Raw genomic sequence first — 18,478 nt, forward strand, 5'->3', positions numbered from 1 at the left:
TGATGTGACTCGTCACATGCGACTGACAAACCGTCATACAGACAATCAATCTGTGACAGTTAGTCATTGTCTCTCACAGCTTAACAGTGACTGTTTAAATTATTCCATACCATTTAGAATGAGCATGTCACTAAACAGTTGCTCATTGGGTAATTGAGGTCAGTTTTATGTTATTCATTTATTTATTTATTTTCAATGACTTGGCTGTAACTTTCATCTTTACTGTATACATTTTCATGTTTACTGTATAGCCAAAGAGAACTTAAATAGTTTACACAAAATAATAAAGATTAGTGACAGTGTCTTTAAAAAGTTTTTTTTATTGATCTTGACAGAGATGGTCACTATGAAATGTATAATTATATGGAAAGCAAGTATTTCATATGAAAAAAAATTATTACAGACATAGAGAGATGATGAGACATCATTATGATAGTAAGTGAACAGTAATGATTGACTGCAGATGCACTAAACCATCAGATGCACAAAGTAGGTCAAGAAAATGGACCATGTCAAGAAGTATAAATGCACAAAATATATTTTGTTTACCTAGGTCTGTCAGCGGCCAGCCTAGCAGAATATCTTAGTGATAGATTTAGGTTATGGATTGTTTTTTGTTATCTATTTATGAAAAAAGCTTTTAGTGGGGTTTAAGTTTTTGGTACAATATATCATTTGTAATAGTGTCAAATTTAAACAATATAATAGTGTAATGCTAATTAGCCTCTTGTTGAACAATAGTCTTTCTTCAGCATGGTATCTATTAGGATCATTGGCTAATTTAGACACTTCATAAACTATAATCTATTATTTATCTATTACAAAATCAGTCATTGCACCTTTTCCTGGAAAATATGTTCCTGTTGAGAACATTTTGTCTGCCGTTACCTCAGGGAATGACCTCCTACGGTTAACATTCTGGAGTGTAGGTGCTGTTCTTGTTGCTAGGGAGAACTAAGCATGAGTGTGCTTTCTCACTGCATGGAGAGTTATCAGTGTGTTTATAGTTGTGTATGAAAGAATTTCATGATCTGGATAAAATATTACACCAAATCCCATTTGACTGAAGCATTAAAATATGTATTATTCCAAGGAGTCTTTTCAGCTGAGAAATAATTTTAAGATATCATGTTGTCATTTATGTAAAGAAAATGCCAGTGTTTGCACTTGTGCTTACCAAGGAATTAACAAAAGAGCAATGTTAAGGTAGATTTTTAACAGAATTGTGCAATGCAAGTTCAAAAGAAATACGTACAGTAACAAGAAATGAAGGGTTAGTTCACCCAAAAATGAAAATGCTGTCTTTAATTACTCACCCTCATGTCGTTCCAAACCCGTGAGACCTTGGTTCATCTTCGGAACACAAATTAAGACATTTTTGATGTAATCTGAGAACTCTCTGACCTGCATAGACAGCAACGCAACTGAAATGTTCCCAGACCCAGAAACGTAGCAAGGAGATCGGTAAAACAGCCCATGAGACATCAGTGGCTCAACTTCAATTTTGCGAAGCTACGAGAATACTTTTTGTGCGCAAAGAAAACAAAAATAACATAATTTATTCAACATTTCTTCTCCCCGAGTTAACGTCTTCCGCCATTTTGGAGAGTACCCCGATGTTGAGCCACTGATGTCACATGGATTGTTTTACCGATGTTCTTGCTACGTTTCTGGGTCTGGGAACATTTCAGCTGCATTGCTGTCTATGCAGGTCAGAGAGTTCTCAGATTTTATCAAAAATATCTTAATTTGTGTTCCGAAGATGAACGAAGGTCTTACGGGTTTGCAACGACATGAGGGTGAGAATTTTCATTTTTTGGGTGAACTAACCTTTTTAGGAATTTTAAAAACGTTTTCACAATTAATTTAGCACCACAACCATTTTCAAGTGAGATAATAATTAGAAATGTTTTCCGATAACCAAATTTGCACCTTAAACTGCTTTCTTAAAGATTATGTAATGCAGTGTTTAACCTAAAAATTTAAATTGCTTAATTAACAGTCAATTAGATCAACCAAATTATCACACTCTATTCATTGACCATCAGACTATAAATTACCCCTAATTTCCCCTTTAAGGGAAACATAAATAGATTCTGCACAAACGAGAGGCTTTGTGGTTATCAAAACATACTACCACCAAATCGTTTTATGGGTATAAAATTAGAATATTGAACATGAACACGTCTGATTGTGTCTAGATTATTTCTTATTTGTATTTCTGTTACAGGTTTTATGTCAAGACATTTCTAAATGTGGTGTTGTTTACCCACCTTGACACCTTGAAGACAACCCCTGATGTTATCTACTTAAAATCAGTATCTCAACTTACGTGTGAAAGATGCCAATACTTACTTTAGCTTTAAATCTGAAAGTGGAGAGAGCTCCAGATCTCAAGGGGGGATCAACAAGACTCTACATGAAAGCTTGAGAACACATGAACCATCAGGAAATATGAGTGTGAATGATGAACACACCAGACCCTTCGGGACCAGCATTGAAGATGGCTGTAAGGAAATCAGTAACAACAACAGACATGTTGAAGATTCCCTGGATGGTTATGGCAATGCTAATGAAATCCAAAGAGGAGATGGAGGAACAAGTTGGGAGGTAACTGAAACCCTGTCCTCTGTGGTATCTCACACTGAAGAACGGGTGAAGATGATTATCCAGGGCACAGATTCCCCATGTGATGACCCAGAGTTGGCTGAGTTTGAGATGCTGGAAAGTCAGGAAATAGAGGATGATGAAGAGAACAGTATTCCTAAAGGTGACATGAAAGGGGCTATATCCACCAATATGATGCAGACTGAAGCAAAGTCTCCGAAGGATAGCAAAATGTTCTCCCAGTTTATTTCAAAGGAGCAAGAGTCTACTGTTTGTCCTCAGTCCACTAACAAAGAAATGCTGACCAGCATAGCCAGGACTGAGTTTAGCTCTGAAAATGATGTTTTTGTCTCTTGCCTCTCCACAATGTCTAATCTTGGAGGAAGTCTTGCTAGTGCTCTGGACCACGCTGGTCGAACCCAAAGCTCTGATTCGTGGCATGCTCCCTCAGGGCCATACCGAACTCTCTCTGAGGACCTTACCCTTGCCTCACAGTCCTGTTTAACTATTTCGGATAAAAGCCGGAGCTCTGTACATATTGAGGCCATGCATCATCAGCCAGGAAAAAGTACAAAGCACATCGGCAGTGTTGATCTCAATCTTAACTCTACCACATTGCCTGAGGAACCCCTTTTAGAAGCACAAGAAAACCAACCAGCTACAGACTTTGGAACATATGAGAGCTCAGGTCAACTGACAAATGGCATGAGTGAATGTAGCATTGCAAGGATCAAGAAGATCCCCAATGAATCAGGAATTACCAGTCAGGACAATCTAGGAGAACCTGGAATTCATGTAAAGGAGTACCATGGAACAGAAGACAAGGCTCCAAATTTGAAAACAATATCAAATGAGAAGAAACCTTGCCAACCGCTTGTCTCAGACATCACACAGTCTGCTGCACATAACAGAAGGTTCTCGCATGACTCCACTGGTGATATAAATAATAAACTCAAATCCCAGAATGATGAATCTCCTAAAATTGCTCTTAAAACCTCAAAACTAACCTCATCGAATATACCTGTGCACTCTGGTGGTTCTGAACCCCAACCTTACAAGAATCAAGCTTCTTTTGAAAAGACCCGACGTTCTAGTGCATCGAGTTTGGAAAGGCGAAGACCTTGGGGCAGCCTGTCTCGCCCTGAGACCCCTCCATCCCCTAAAACCACCTGTTCACCTCGGAAACAGCCACCTTCATCACCAGCCAAGCCTATTAGCACAAGAGAAGCAAGTCAGGAACGAAATGAAACCTTAGAGAGGGGAACCACTGGTTTGAGGCAACCAAGTCAAAGTTTTCTCAGTAGTAATAGCAGTCTCCCAAAACCTGCCATTCCTCAGCAACCCACTAAAGCAGAGTGTGAATCTAAGAAGTCTTCTCCACCTCAGAAGCCCAAAAATGTTCGACCAAAAATCATAACATATGTCCGCAAAAGCCCTCAAGTGAAACCAATGTCTGAAGGTCCCTATGAAGTATCGACGCTACCGCCAAGACTTACACCTTACAGTAGCTCACCAACCTCAAAAGAATCCAAGGCCGAGAGGTTCAGAGGTTCACCCGTGCTGAGCTCCTCTAATATCCTTTATGAAAAGTATCGTCAAGAAGTACAGAGGTCAGGGTACTACTCCCCTCCAGGACTGATAGAGTCTGGGATCAGGCCACTGAGCCACACTGTCCCCCATAAACTGGTGGGCAAATCAGAGAGTTTCCACGGGGAACTGCCAGATCAATATTTACAGGTGGGACTTGTGTAGTAGACATTCTCAGTTGCTAACATAGCACTACTGAACTCTAGATAAATGTGTTGTGCTTGTGAAAGCATGAGCAGTAAGCATAATTTATTAATTCTCTCAACTGCTTTATTAAATTTGTGGTAACAAAGACATCAATAGATGCTTCTTATGGTTTCAGGGTGGTAGAGTGGTTCAGCTAAATACCCATGATGCTGCTGCTGCCGTTTTTCGCTTTCCCAGAGCCCTAAGGCCTCAGCTTGGCCTTGGAGCTGTTACCAGACATCCTGCTACTAAGAACAGGACGGTGTTAGCAGGTCAAAGGTCAGCGTCACCCCTCAGTTATACGGCTCCAGCTGTTCAGGCCCCAAGTAGTCACCAGGAACCTGCAGGTCAGTAGGTGCTAAAATCCTCAAAGTCCCCAGTTGTCATCCCCCTCGTTGAAAAAAAAGACAAAAAGCATCCCCCTTACCATGCCTTTTAGATTATTAATTTTGTGTATTATGTAAAACTTATTATGCAAATGAAATGTTAAATGTATGATAATTTACAAACGAAATAACGGCGATTGGCCAATCAGTGCACAAGCTGAAGCAAGTTTTCATCATTTTTCGCACAAAATGGTTCAAGCACAACTTTTGAAGTTTTTGAAAAAGAAGACAACAGAAGGTATGATTTTTCCTTGATTAGAATTTAAAGACATTCCCCTGACATAATGTTATTGTGCTGTATACACTATAGGAGAGCTGACATTATCAAGTATGTCACCGATTTTGCATAAAAAAACAAAAACATGTCGAGAGTCCAAAAGCATTCACTGAGCGATGAAGCCTATTAGAATGCAGTTAGAATGCCATTATAATTCAGTCAATTAAAGAAAAAATACCCATGTATGAGTTTTTATATTTTTATATTCACGGCACAAGCAATGTACTTTCCTGAATATCAGCACGTGTTATTAATTTTATACAAACAGTGCAGAGCAACAAAGTTTTTTGTTTCTTGAATGAATCTGTTTATGAACGAATCGAATAAGCCAGTGATTCAACAGTCCATTTTTCATTTCAGCCTTTTTGAACAAATCGTTTTGTGCCAGCACAAAAACACATTCATCAAAATATAATTTAATTATCAGTATTGACCAAAATTCCTCCATGTCAGGCCCCTGAAGGAATACAGCTTATAAATAAAAGTTCATTTAATAAAGCTAATTTTTCATTAAATAAAAATCTGTTTAAAAATTAGACAAAGTTTGTAATCATTTTGTAAAATTAGCTACAGGACCCCCTTCCCCACCAAAGAAATTGACCACACCATCCCCCCTGAATTTGTTTTACAATTCGTCCACTGCTTATAGCTTTGTAATGTTTTCAAATCTCTTCAGAGATCAAAACTGTGACTTTGGGTAAGCCTGTCAGAAGTTAATTATCTCACATTTAGATATATCTCTTTTAAATGTGATAAAAATTTAGTCTCTCTTTATTCTTCTGGAAGTAAATCAATGAGCTGGACTTTTGCCAGTCAGTTGTATTAAATATCACCCTGTCCTGGAAAATGCAGAAATTAATAAACCAGCCATCCAGAATCCTTAATCTCACAAAAGGATCATTAAAACTGTCAGAATTGTCAAATGAAAATACCTACACCCTTTCAAACTGTATTTTCTATTGGTTATTTTATTAATGAGCTGTACCAATGCAAACTACATATATCTATCCAGGTCTTTAGAAAAGTGCTCTTTTAGACAAATGCTCCTTTGCATACACCATAAGTGGGCAAAGATTCACACTGTCATGTTCCAAAAAGGCCAAAATGTAATATAGAAAAGTCATAAAAGTAATGCATATTCCATGCCTTTTGTGTATGGAATTTAAAGGGGTCATATGACGTTGCTAAAAAGAACATTATTTTGTGTATTTGGTGTAATGCAATGTGTTTATGTGGTTTAAGGGTAAAAAAAAAAAAACATTATTTTCCACATACCGTACATTATTGTTGCCTTTCTGAAACGCGTCGATTTTTACAAAGCTCAACGTTCTGAAAAGCGTGGTGTGCTCTGATTGGCCAGCTATCTAGTGCGTTGTGATTGGCTAAATACATCAAGCATGTGATGGAAATGTTACGCCCCTTACCAGGTTCAGGAAACTTTCCTTCGTAAAATGTGCTGCACACACTCAGATATTTGGGTTGTACTGTTCTGGAACAGTGTTGTAAATAAAACTTAACTACTGATTTCTAGTTATGTCATTTTTTGGAAGGCCAAACAAAGTAGTTTGACTTTCGCAACGAAACACACAGCAGCAACAATACTACAGTGAGAATAAAAGTTACGCCTTCTTTCTTTGCGTATACATTTGGGCGGTGTTATGCAAATCTTCCCACACAGTGACGTAGATATGTGGGGGTGTGTTTGAACGAGGCATTTTAGGAAGGCGTGGATGAGCGTTCACTTTTATAAAGAATATCTCTTTGGGTTTGAGACTTTAATCTTTGCGACTTTATGGATCTTCTGTATGCACGAACCGCTTTTAACACTCCAAAGACAAAGGAAAACATGAAATCGCATCATATGACCCCTTTAATTTGCGAGGACTATTTGACATTTAAAAATGAACATTTTTAAATGTGTGTACAATTTCTTTTTCTACTCCTTATATGGTATTGATTCCATTGTAGTAGTGTCATGATTTAAAAGGCAGATTAGGTCAAGATTATTTATTTAATTAATTAATTTTTTTATGGATTGTAGAAAGTAATCCCAGGCCATGCTATCTGTAAATGATTTTATGAGAGGGAATACTAAGATTTGTCTCCTGCTTTACAGTGGATCAGAAGAGACTATCATTGGGTGTGGCCCCCAAATTTATGTTCCCCAAACCGGGTCATTCTGGACTGCGTCCTCCCGGCTTCTCCCATCTGCCTCCTGCTCGACTGGCCACCTTTGGCTTTGTCCGCAGTGCTAGCGTGTCTTCTGTGTCCAGCAACCAATCGAATGACGGCATACACAGTGACCCCTGCCAATCCAGCCGTGAGTGTTACACTCTTTCTGTCATAAAACTGTTGTCAGCCACATGCAAAACACGCTTTGCATGCTGGGGTACACAGATGTCTGACTGGGACACCTGAGTTTAACAGCTCTGGGTTCCACAGATTTCTTAACTTCTGCTAGTTGTGATGTTTATTGTACTGTTTGTACATTTAAGCTCTTGTAAGAATGATGTTCCATTTGCAAATGTTTTGCATGTCAGTCTAAATTCTCAAAAGTGTAAGGAATTACCAAAGCAGCCCATTCTCAGACCACATGCTCTAGTACTGGAATTGTTACAGGATTTGTTTAGACCTTGTGGATTATCCAACTCTTCCTGTCATAAGCCTTCTGCCTGGTAGATACAAAGTACAATCGATGTCTGTAACACCCTGCTGGTTGCTCTGTGCAAGACAGTGCATCTCAAAACATAAGACAAATAGAGCAGTGTAATCCAGTATTATAAAATGGAATTTACTTAGTATCGAAATCCTAATAAGTCTGAAATATCATCTATGATTAAAGCAGACTGTTAAATGTCCTTTTACCGTCATAATTGTCATTTTAAAGTAAAGAAGAAGTTATAAGACATGTTATATTACTTATTGCAGAATTGTTCAATGGATTTTCAGTGTGTTTTTATGAAGTTGGAGAAATATAGAGTCTGTGTGTGTTGTTTTCTAATTGTATTTGCCTTTGATGTTGGTTTCTGTGCTGTGGTGGACTGAGATATGTGAAGGGATGAACATAAACAGTTGTTGTGAAGAAGAGAGAAGTGCAAGTGAGACATGTAAAGAGCATTACTGCAGAAATCTGCCTTTGTCTGGCATCTGTGCACATATTATATAAATAAGCTAGAAGCACTAATCTACAGATTTTTCTAGAAAACATCTATAGACAAAAGTTGTGTTAGAGACACCTGTCACTAAATGAGCCTGAACAGATGTTGCGAAACTGATTTGATTGTTATTACCAATCTATAGGCAATAGAGTCTATAGGCAAACTGTGCTACTGCAGCATATGATTGGATTGTAATCATTCATTTAGATCAGATTCATTACACAGACAAACAAGCATCCCAGTACGCAAATAAATTAGATGAGATTTATTTATTTATTTATTTTTGTTAATTCATAAAGACAAAAAGTGCCAGAGTGATGCTCTTGTTTGTTATTTAAGTGTTCTTAAAGGAGAATTGACAGTGAGATGACAGACATGGTTAGGGGAAAATAAATCATCATTCTATCGATCAATAAAGATGTGTTAGTTGACAAAAAGAGAATTCCAGAGAAACAGAAATAGAAATGAAATTGTTTATCTGCACATGACCCATCTAATCTAAAAAAATGACACATTTGACCACTATCTGTCGATATATTTTACTGTTGGTAGTCCATTTCTCAGAACAATGAGCATCTAATCACATATCTGAGTGTCTTTCCTTCTTCCCAGTAACTGATTGCTGCATTAAAATCTGCATTAATGCTCAAATTGTTTTTTAGCTGAATGAAGGCTGTTTTATGCCTTGAGCATGAGCTTGCAAACTTCAAAGCATTGTGTTGCCTCCTTAATTGCCACACAAGCTGCCGTTCCCCAGTCAGGAAGACAGGAACATTTTCTTTTTCACATTTTCCAGGGAACTGCCAGACTTTCCAAAACATGAAGTTTCACATTCAATTCTTGTATTTCCCCTCACAAGCAAGGTTTTGAGTGACTACCTTGGGACAGTTGGTTGAAAATATTTGCTGTGTATTATATTATAAATTAGTTTTAAAGCTCAAGGATGAACACAGTTTTCTTCTGTGATATACACATAATGTTCTAAACATGGGGCAATTTTCACCAGTTGGCTTTTTTTTTTTCAAGATTCAATTCTCCCTACAGAATATCCCATTTGGACCTCAAGAGTTAGCTGTTTGTAATGCTAGATCCTATCTTCTTCCTGTAGCTGAAAATACAGTCAAAATAAAATTATACCTCAATGTGGACATTGAAGTGCTTATATGTGTCTAGATGAGGTGATGATCAACGGCAGGTGTGGTGATGACTGACTGAGTGCAGGTGGGAACCAGCAGGGATGCTGGGAGATGTAGTTCGGTGGTGACAGGGCTGGAGACTGGAGATTGTGACAGTACTCCCTAGCTGGGGAGTGGTAGGAATAGGAAGAAGCCAGGACAGAATGAGCCAAGATAGAATCCACAGCAGACAGTCCATGATGCAGGGTAGAGTAGAAGACTCCCAAGGTTGAGCTGGCAGAGCAGGGGATCCACACAGCGGAGCTGAAGACCTCCAAGGTGGAGCTGGCAGAGCAGGAGATCCTCACGGTGGAGCTGAAAACCTCCACCACAGTCGAGCAGATGAAACTAACCCCAAGTAGACTGGTTGGCTTGAGACCATCGGTTTTGGGGGGCCGGCCGAGCAGGAGATCTCCACGGTGGAGATGAAGACCACCACAGCCGAGCAGAAGAAACTAACTCAGGCAGACTGGCTGGCTTGTAACTGTCAGGAGGATCAGCTGGCTTGAGAATGTTTGGATGGGTGGCTGGCTAGAGAACATTTGGGGGGCTGGCTGAGAGACCGGCATCTGGAGTGCCGGCTGAGAGACGGGTGTTTGGGGTGCGTCTTGTGTGCTGGCTGACCTGCAGACTTTTGACGTGCCGGCTGACCTGTAGACTGAAGGGCTGATTTCAGTAGACCTAATGAGACAAAAAGTCAAACAGAGAGTTCTAGGGTGGCTTCCATAGCCGAGACGAGGGAAAATTGATCAGCATCTGTGGCTGTGATGAGGGGTCTTTGATTAGCCTCTATGGCCGTGACGAGGGGACTTAGATCGGCCTCTGTAGCTGTGACAAGGTGGCATGTGGCTGTGTTTGAGTAGACGGGGACAACCTCCATGGCTGCATCAGGGCAAACAGGTAACTCTGGGATGACCTCTTTGGTCACATCTAGACAGACAGGAAATTTGGGTACGACCTCCATAGTCACATATAAGCAAACAGGAAACTTGGGAACGATCCCCATGGATGCATCAGGGCAAAAAGGAAACTCAAGAATCACCTCCTTGGTCCCATCAGGGCATATGGAAAATTTGTGGATGAATACCGCCACTTCAATAGAAGTTGGAGAGCAGTGTGCAGCCCAGACACGCATTATGGCCACCGCTGTAGCAGGGAGATCAAACAGTGGTAAAGGGGTCTCTGAATCCTCTGTGTTTGGAACTCTTAGAATGGGTTCTGACATGATTGCCGTGACATCAGGAGACTCCGACATAGCTTCAATGATAGCGGGAAACTCTGAAATGGACTCTGGACTGAACTCGGGGGCTGTAGCCTTCATTAGACTGTGCTCAGGGGCTTGAGCCATCACTGGACTCTGGTCAAGAGCTAGAGCCATCACTGGACTCTGGTCAGGAGCTAGAGCCATCACTGGACTCTGGTCAGGTGCTGGAGCTGAGACTGGACTGGGCTCAGGGGCTAGAGCCAACACTGGACTGGGCTCAAAGGCTGGAGCAGAGTGATGAAAGTTTGACTTTTTTCTCTTTAGCCTCCTCCTTTGTGCTGGGATTACAGTGATGTTCAACCAGGAAGAAGATTCTAGGTTGAGCTCTGTGTACTGAATAGGTATTTGATGGATTACAAAGGCTAGAACGGGCTTCTGAGTTGACTTCTGGGCAGGAGCAAAATCTGACAGGGCATTGACAAGAACAGAATCTAGGACTGGAGCAGACTCATGGACTGTGACTCATTTAAAATGGGCTGCCTTAGGACTGCTGATCTTGATATCCTTGCCTTACGGACGGACCTGATGGAAAAATCCTACACCTTTGAAGTCAGTCGAATACTGAATGGAGCTGATCTTTTTAAACTGTGCTTGGCCGACTTGTCAAGATGAGAAGTCGGCATGGCTCTGATGGTTATTACCGGTTTGGTACTGGACGACGAGGATTGGCATCTAGGAAGAGATTGGTTACACAGAGAATTGCTGCTTAGCGGCATTGTTGTTCTTCACCTCACTGACTTCCTCAACTGCAAGGGGAGAGCCACAAATTCATGACACCCAGTCTAAATATTGTCTCAGGGTGAGGGTCGGATTGCCTGATGGTATCAGTTGTGCTTGGTGACTGTCTAATACAATCCAAAACAAGCCCATGAGAGATTGGTCATTCCAGTTTAATAAATGACAATACTGGATAAACTCCTCAACATACATCTCCATACTGTGGCCATTTTGATCGACGGAGCAACAGAATATTTTCGACAGATTCCATCTCAGCAGATTGGCAATCCATACTTGAATCAAAAGATCCCTGTAGAGCTCTTATTAAGCAGTCTAGTCTTCTGTCATGCAACAGAACAGGATACACAACAGTAACTTCCAAAACAGTGGTTTATTGACAGGTATAGTGGTGCACAAGGGATAGCAGCAGGTGAGTAGTGGAATTCAGAGAATTGCAAATAACTTCCAAAGTCCTTATCTCATGCAGGCGTTGGCTGGAGCAACAGGGAACAATGAAGACAGGAGATGACTTGAAGACAGAACAATCCACAGGTAAATATCACAGGTAAGTATTCAGGTAAGTTCACACGGGGTAGTGCACAACGTGACGTGACAATGACGGTAGGCAAGGTGAATGTTTATTTGTGTCTAGATGAGGTGATGGCTGACTGAGTGCAGCTGGGAACCAGGGGGAATGCTGGGAGATGTAATTCAGTGGTGACAGGGCTGGTGACTGGAGATTTTGACAGTAGTATAATATATTTCAAAATATTGAACAGAATTAAATTATAATATCCATTTTAACATATAGTGCAAAATTCAACATTTTTCTATGACTTAGGTAACTTGCGCTAGACATGTTAGCTTAGTAGGCTAATTGATTAGCATGCTAACCAAAAATGCAAAGAATGGAATGTTTAATTTGACCATCTGTTGCTTTGGTTATATCGTGTCATATATAATTTAAAGGGGACATCAGATGCAAAATTGCATATAAATGTGTCTAAGCAGTGTGTGGACACAACCACCTTACAATAATAAAAATCAATTCAATCCTTTTTTTTAATCCACAAAAAACCTAAACAGTCTCAATTATGAATCAGTTTTTAGGCCCCGCCCACGACCACTGACGGACTGTCCCGTATTAGCATATTTCCGCCCTCAGCCAGTTGTACGCTGTCCGCCATTTTCTCTGCGCTCGAGCAGCTGTAGCGACATGTCTCGTAAGTAATGCAGGTGTTTTGCAGTTGGATGTAAAAGTGAACACAAGGCCGGTTTCACACCGCAAGCATGAGCGGCGCGTGAGCAGCGCATATTTTTTCCAGCATGCATGTTAACAAATGAGTACATTCACACCGGCTGAGCAGTGCATGAGCAGCACTGAAGCGATGGTTTCAGCTCAGAGTTTTGCTGCACTGCTCATGCTCACACAAACTTTCAAGACTTTAAAACTTTCAAGTTTATAACTGACCAACTTCTAAAAACAAATTTATAGTTGTCTTTGTAAAGAAATATGTAGCTTTGGAGCCGCCGCTGTGACGCTGTACAAACGCTTCCAGTGTGAATACTCTCGCGAGTAGCTGCAGTGATGATAAAATTACGCTGATGTGAAGCTCAAGCTTGCAGTGTGAAACAATTTTCTCCCGACATCAGAGCCACTGAGGACACAGTGGATTAGTTTTGTTTTTGATGGTAACATGCCACCGAATACACAAAAAAATGGAAGAGAGGGGTGGGCTGAGCAGTAGCTCATTATCATTTAAAGAGACATGCACCGAAACAGGTCGTTTTTGACAAGGTTAAAAGGGTGTTGTTTTACACGACCATTGAGGAATTTTAACCAAAGTATGTTGCAGACATTTCATGAAGACCCTAAAGAATCATACCAACTTGTGGAAAATGGGCATCTGATGTCCCCTTTAAAAGACATTACCAATATATTTTCAGGTTTTGCATAGTAAAAAGAACATCCCTTATTTTTAACTTAACATCAGACATGGCCATTTGTGATATGAATGTGTGAAACTTCAGGTGTCTTCCACTTCCAGTTTTTTTTTTTTAGCTGTACAAAAACAGTCTGTTATGCTGACTGAAATTACAAACTGCTATTTGTTATCATATAATTTTAATTCAGTATCATAATCATAAAAATCCTGGTTTGTAGTTAAAAAAATAGATACCTTTTTGCCGCACTTTATTATTCTTCCAGTTATGTGCAGCTAAATAAGAAATCTCACACATTCACAGAAAGTAGCTTACTTTGCTTACTTACTGGCTGGTTAGCATGGTCCAGTTAGCCATCTGCAAAAAGCCTTTTTTCTCTATTAATGGCCATTTGAAAGACTTGGACAGCTACTTTTCATGAATCGGACATTGCTACTTCTAATTGTAAGCATTTGATAGAAAATATGAGGCACACAGCTTAATATACTCTTTTTCACTTCAGGTTTGTCCAGGAATTATAAACCTCCAAAATATTTCTGTTTAAACAGGAAGTCGAGGCGGGACATATCGAAGGGCTTGTCCTTACATTCAAGGCTTGAGTGTCCTCTAATTCATTTATAGACTCTTTCACTGCAGTCATTCCCTCAAGACTGCAGATAAATGCTGAGTCTAGCAAACGGTGCCACTAAACTGCTGAGTGTAATATATGTGCTCTCACAGTTCAGAGACTGTGAGACTCTTTCTCAGGTATTTATACTCTCTCTTTTTGTACTGTAAGTGCAGTGTGTTTTGAAACCACACACTTGTCTAGCATCCCATTATGACATCAGCAAACGTCCTGATATATCTGATGCTATAGTGGGGACACATTTGTCTCTCGGCTTGGACAGCTGAGGGGTCAACAGTGGCGCCTTCCCGTCCCAATTTTATGTCCCCTCTTAAAAACCCAAAGACTCCTGGCTTGTTATTTAAATCCAGAGACGTGCATGTGGCATTTTTGTTCGATGCCGTCCTCGGTAGATAAAATATAATGTACAGCTGTTGACCCTACCCAAGTTAGAGTGTCCACAACTAGGCCTGTGTCACCACTTTCACTCTTATGTCCTCTCTGGAAAAGTGGAGGTATTCAAGAGCAGTTGGGCTTCTACTATTTTGCAAGGGGTTTAAGTTAAAGTTTAGTGATCTTTAAGACTCGTTGTTTGTCTGGAGCTTTTTGGCAACTCAGTGGAGTTTTAATATCAGATTAACTTTATGAAAGCAGATGATGTTTATTGTCATCTCAAGTCTGGATCCTGGATGTGTATCCTCTACTAACAGACGAATTGGCAGCACAAATGTTTTCATTACTGGGCTATTTTGTACCTCTTTTCACTTTCGTTTTAAAAAGGGACATTGGAAAGCAAGACCTGGACCCATGTAAGTGTTGTTTGTGATTTATTCGTGTCACATACATTTTCAGGAGTTCAAGCACAAAGTGCCAACTAGTTACTCGTAGGCCATTTGCCTGATTGGAACAAAATTAGACACATTTTCAGTGATTATCAAAAGCATTTAATAATATTTAATTTTTATTTATTTTATTAAATGTAAAAAAAAAAAAAAAAATTTTTTTCATTTTAAAGTATATTTAAAAATGCTGAACTGTAAGGTTGTTCCATGTCATGTTTAGCTCACTATTGAAATTTTTATAGCTTTTTAATTTAAGTTTTAATTTCCATGATTTTCTAGGTGTGTGAAAAAAAAGTTCCATTTGCAGTTTAAGGGTTAAGTCTGCTGATCTTCAACCAGATTTGTATTGTTGTCGGAAGTACATGTAAATGAACAGTGTATACTCTTTCTCCATGTTGCCTGCACTCAGATCTACTTGTTCAATGAGATACATTCATAGTTCTCAGTCACGTGACTGGCTCGAAGACCTGGTGGGCAAAACATCCATAGAACCGCAGCACAAGCCCGTCAATTTTCTATCTGTTCCAATCCAAAAATATTTATTTCACCTCTTAAAAGAATAAAACAAAGATATGTGAACAAAATGCAAGTTTTGGCCATTAGCAATCCATATAAAGCACCCGCTGCGATATTTCAGTCACATTCTAAAACGTTTAATGTGAAAACACAAAGTGCAACAGTGATATTAAAAGATCATATTCAGTATACACCTTGTTGATGAAGCATGCTTTACACAGGCAAGCAAATGAGCTCGGAATTTGAACGCAATGCGCTAAATGGTTAAGTTTTCTTTATAATGGTTTTCTATGGGAAAACATTTAATGTGAAACTTTGCGCATTGCGTTTATATTCTGGGTGCATCTGCTTGCCTGTACAAAGTATGCATTATCAATAAGGTGTTTACTGAATTTGGTCTTTAAATATCACATCTTACTACATTACTACTTAATGAAAGTCTCATAAAAGTAACTGGCAGTCAGTGGAGGAAAGCCTTGTTTTGCCCTCCATGTGGGCGCTCCTGTAAGGGTGTGACGTCACGTGAAAACTATGAATTGTATTCTTGCTCACAGAGTGAGAGTGGTGCCAAAATAAATTTTTTGTCAAAAGTGAATGCCACAGCCCCTTTTCTCTGGTCATATAGCACAGATTATTTTTCCATGAATAGTTTCTACTGAATAGACAGTCAAGTTTCATTAAAAGCTTGTCTTCTTGTAAGTGGTGAATTCCACCTTTCCCCCCAAGCTATAATTATGACAAAAATGCTTGTTTTTATACTTTTATTAACAGCATTGCAGTATTGCACACTCTCAGAAAAAAAGGAACAAAAGCTGTCACTGGGGCGGTACCTTTTCAAAAGGTACACTTTTGTACCTTTTAGGTACTAATATGTATACTTTAGGTACAAATTTGTACCTTAAGATACCAATATGGACTCTTAAGGTACAAAGGTGTGCCTTTTGAAAAGGTACCGCCCCAGTGACAGCTTTTGTATCTGAGAGTGAAACAGTATTGATATATTAAATTAATTAACCATTTGGTGTTTCCAGAATTTAAAGAATAGTTTGTTCCTCAATAAAAACAATAGTTGAGGAGGGGGAAAAAGGAGATATTATTTCAGCTTACATCTTTATTTAAAGTGGTTCTAGTGTTTATATTTAAATTTAAATAATTTAAAAAAATTAAGTTATTTTAATAACTATAATAATGTATTAATTTAAATACTTCATACTGTAGCCACCTTAGCAGTTTCTCATTCCAGTGAGTGAGGGAAAAAAACATACTGTACTGTTCCTTCACATAAGACAGTAAAATCTTTAATGCTCCATCATAAATAATGCACATGTCCTGCTGTAGTGTGTATCAGTCCTGTTCTCTGACCAAACCTCATGCCATTTGCCAGCCAATGCCTTCTACCTCCTGCTGAGACGGACACAGTCATACTTCTCACAGCATTTGCTGCATTTTTTTTCTGTATTTTAACATCGTGTGTGTTTTTTTTTTAATCTCTTTGTACTTGGAACTACACATATATGTATTAAAAGTTACTCCGTCTGCCTTGCTCATGCATTTATTTAAATTTTTTAGTATAGAATCCTTCAAAGTATTTAAGTCTTTGGCCAGTGCATCACATGCGCCATGAGTGCTGTTTTTAAGGGTAATGATATTATGATTACTGATTAGCACAAGGTTTTAGACATTTAAATAGACATATCAAATAGCAGAAAATATGTATGATTCAGTACCTTAGTGGTGTCACAATGCAACGATGCTTAGGCACAAACACAGCAAAGAAGACAAAGGCGAGTCCAAACAGGCTTTAATTAATCCACAAAGAAGAGATAAGAGTTCACAACCAAGGCGTAGTAACATACAAACAATACCGGACGAAGGACACTACACAAAGTGAAGGCATTTAAACATGAACAAACAAAGGGAGCCAATGAGTTAGCTAATAAGCAACAGGTGAACTGAATGAGACTGAATCAAACACACACACAGGAAAACGTCTCAGGTTACTTATGTAACCATGGTTCCCTGAGTAGGGAACGAGACACTGCGTCCTCTAGGGGCCGCTATGGGGAACGCCTCGTCGTGACCCGTGTCTGAAGCATTCATTCAAAAAACACCAACAACATGTTGGCCGGCGACAGCCCATGACGTCACTACCGGTGCGACTATAGTATAAATAAGCGCCGGGAGCTACACATCATTCACTTCTTCGTCTGAAGCTTGCATCCGCAGCATGGCAAGAAACCTAGAGGACGCAGTGTCTCGTTCCCTACTGAGGGAACCATGGTTACATAAGTAACCTAAGACGTTTTCACCAACTTCATATTTCAATTTGACTAAGCTTAAATTTCAAGGCAGCATTAAGTTGTAAAAGGTTTTTTTTTTAACAGTGAGTCTAATCCATTTAAGCTTGATTTTTGCCCAGAGCCGGCCCAAGGCATAAGTGAACTAAGGGGCTGCTTAGGGCCCCGTGGCCACCAGGGGGCCCCCAAGAGTACATGAAATGGCTTGATTTTTTTCGGAGTGTCTATTTACACTAAGTGCAAATAGCCCGCCTTGTTGGCAGAGTCTATTTACACGAACTCCGCCCACCAACGTGTGATTCGGCTAGTGAACATTACACAAAAGACAGCCAACAGTCATCAGCTCCAGTGGCGCAGATGGTAAAACGTGTGACTTGCTCATTTTGACACGATCGACCCGGGTTCGAATCCACATTTTGGCAAACTTTTTTCTCCCTTTTCAAATTTCAAATCACATCAGAAAAATGTAACATTGAAATTTATTTTCAATGAAGATGAAGGAAATAATCAAAAAGTTGAAAATAAAGTATCGGGTAGGGTTAGGGTAGGTGTAGGGAGGGATGCCACCTTATTGTCCCAATAAGGTGACACTTACCACCATGTGGATTTCAGAAAGTGCACGAAGCTTAGCGTGTGCACTTACCATAGCATGGATTTAAGAGCTTCCCAAGCATCTGCTCACAGATGCCCGGAAGTACTGAGCCAAACGGGGAGTGGCAAGCTCAAAGATAACCCTCTTGAGATGAGAGGAGCACTGCCTGAGACAGCATTTCACAAGAAGGTTCTCGCAAATGCCACCTATACTTCCCGCTCGATGCCTCAGCAAGAGGGGATATCCTGGTGACCAGGAAGCCCCTCAGGGCGACCTAGATACGGCGTACTAGACAGGGCAGCCTGAAAGCATAAGCCCAGCCC

General features: G+C 39.8%; 1 protein-coding gene across 1 annotated transcript in view; it reads left to right on the top strand.

The window, feature by feature from the left end:
• LOC107726712 (serine/arginine repetitive matrix protein 1-like) overlaps window positions 1–18,478 on the top strand; it is a 45,462-nt gene that overhangs the window by 8,854 nt on the left and 18,130 nt on the right. Inside the window, exons 2-4 of the mRNA XM_016536407.1 lie at window positions 2,231–4,344; window positions 4,517–4,727; window positions 7,160–7,363. Of these exons, the coding sequence (XP_016391893.1) occupies window positions 2,455–4,344; window positions 4,517–4,727; window positions 7,160–7,363 (2,305 nt within the window). The 5' untranslated portion in view covers window positions 2,231–2,454. The remainder of the gene's footprint in view (window positions 1–2,230; window positions 4,345–4,516; window positions 4,728–7,159; window positions 7,364–18,478) is intronic.

The sequence above is a fragment of the Sinocyclocheilus rhinocerous genome, unplaced genomic scaffold (assembly GCF_001515625.1).
Source record: "Sinocyclocheilus rhinocerous isolate Xijiao unplaced genomic scaffold, SAMN03320098_v1.1 scaffold974, whole genome shotgun sequence".
NCBI classification, from domain to species: Eukaryota; Metazoa; Chordata; class Actinopteri; order Cypriniformes; family Cyprinidae; genus Sinocyclocheilus; species Sinocyclocheilus rhinocerous.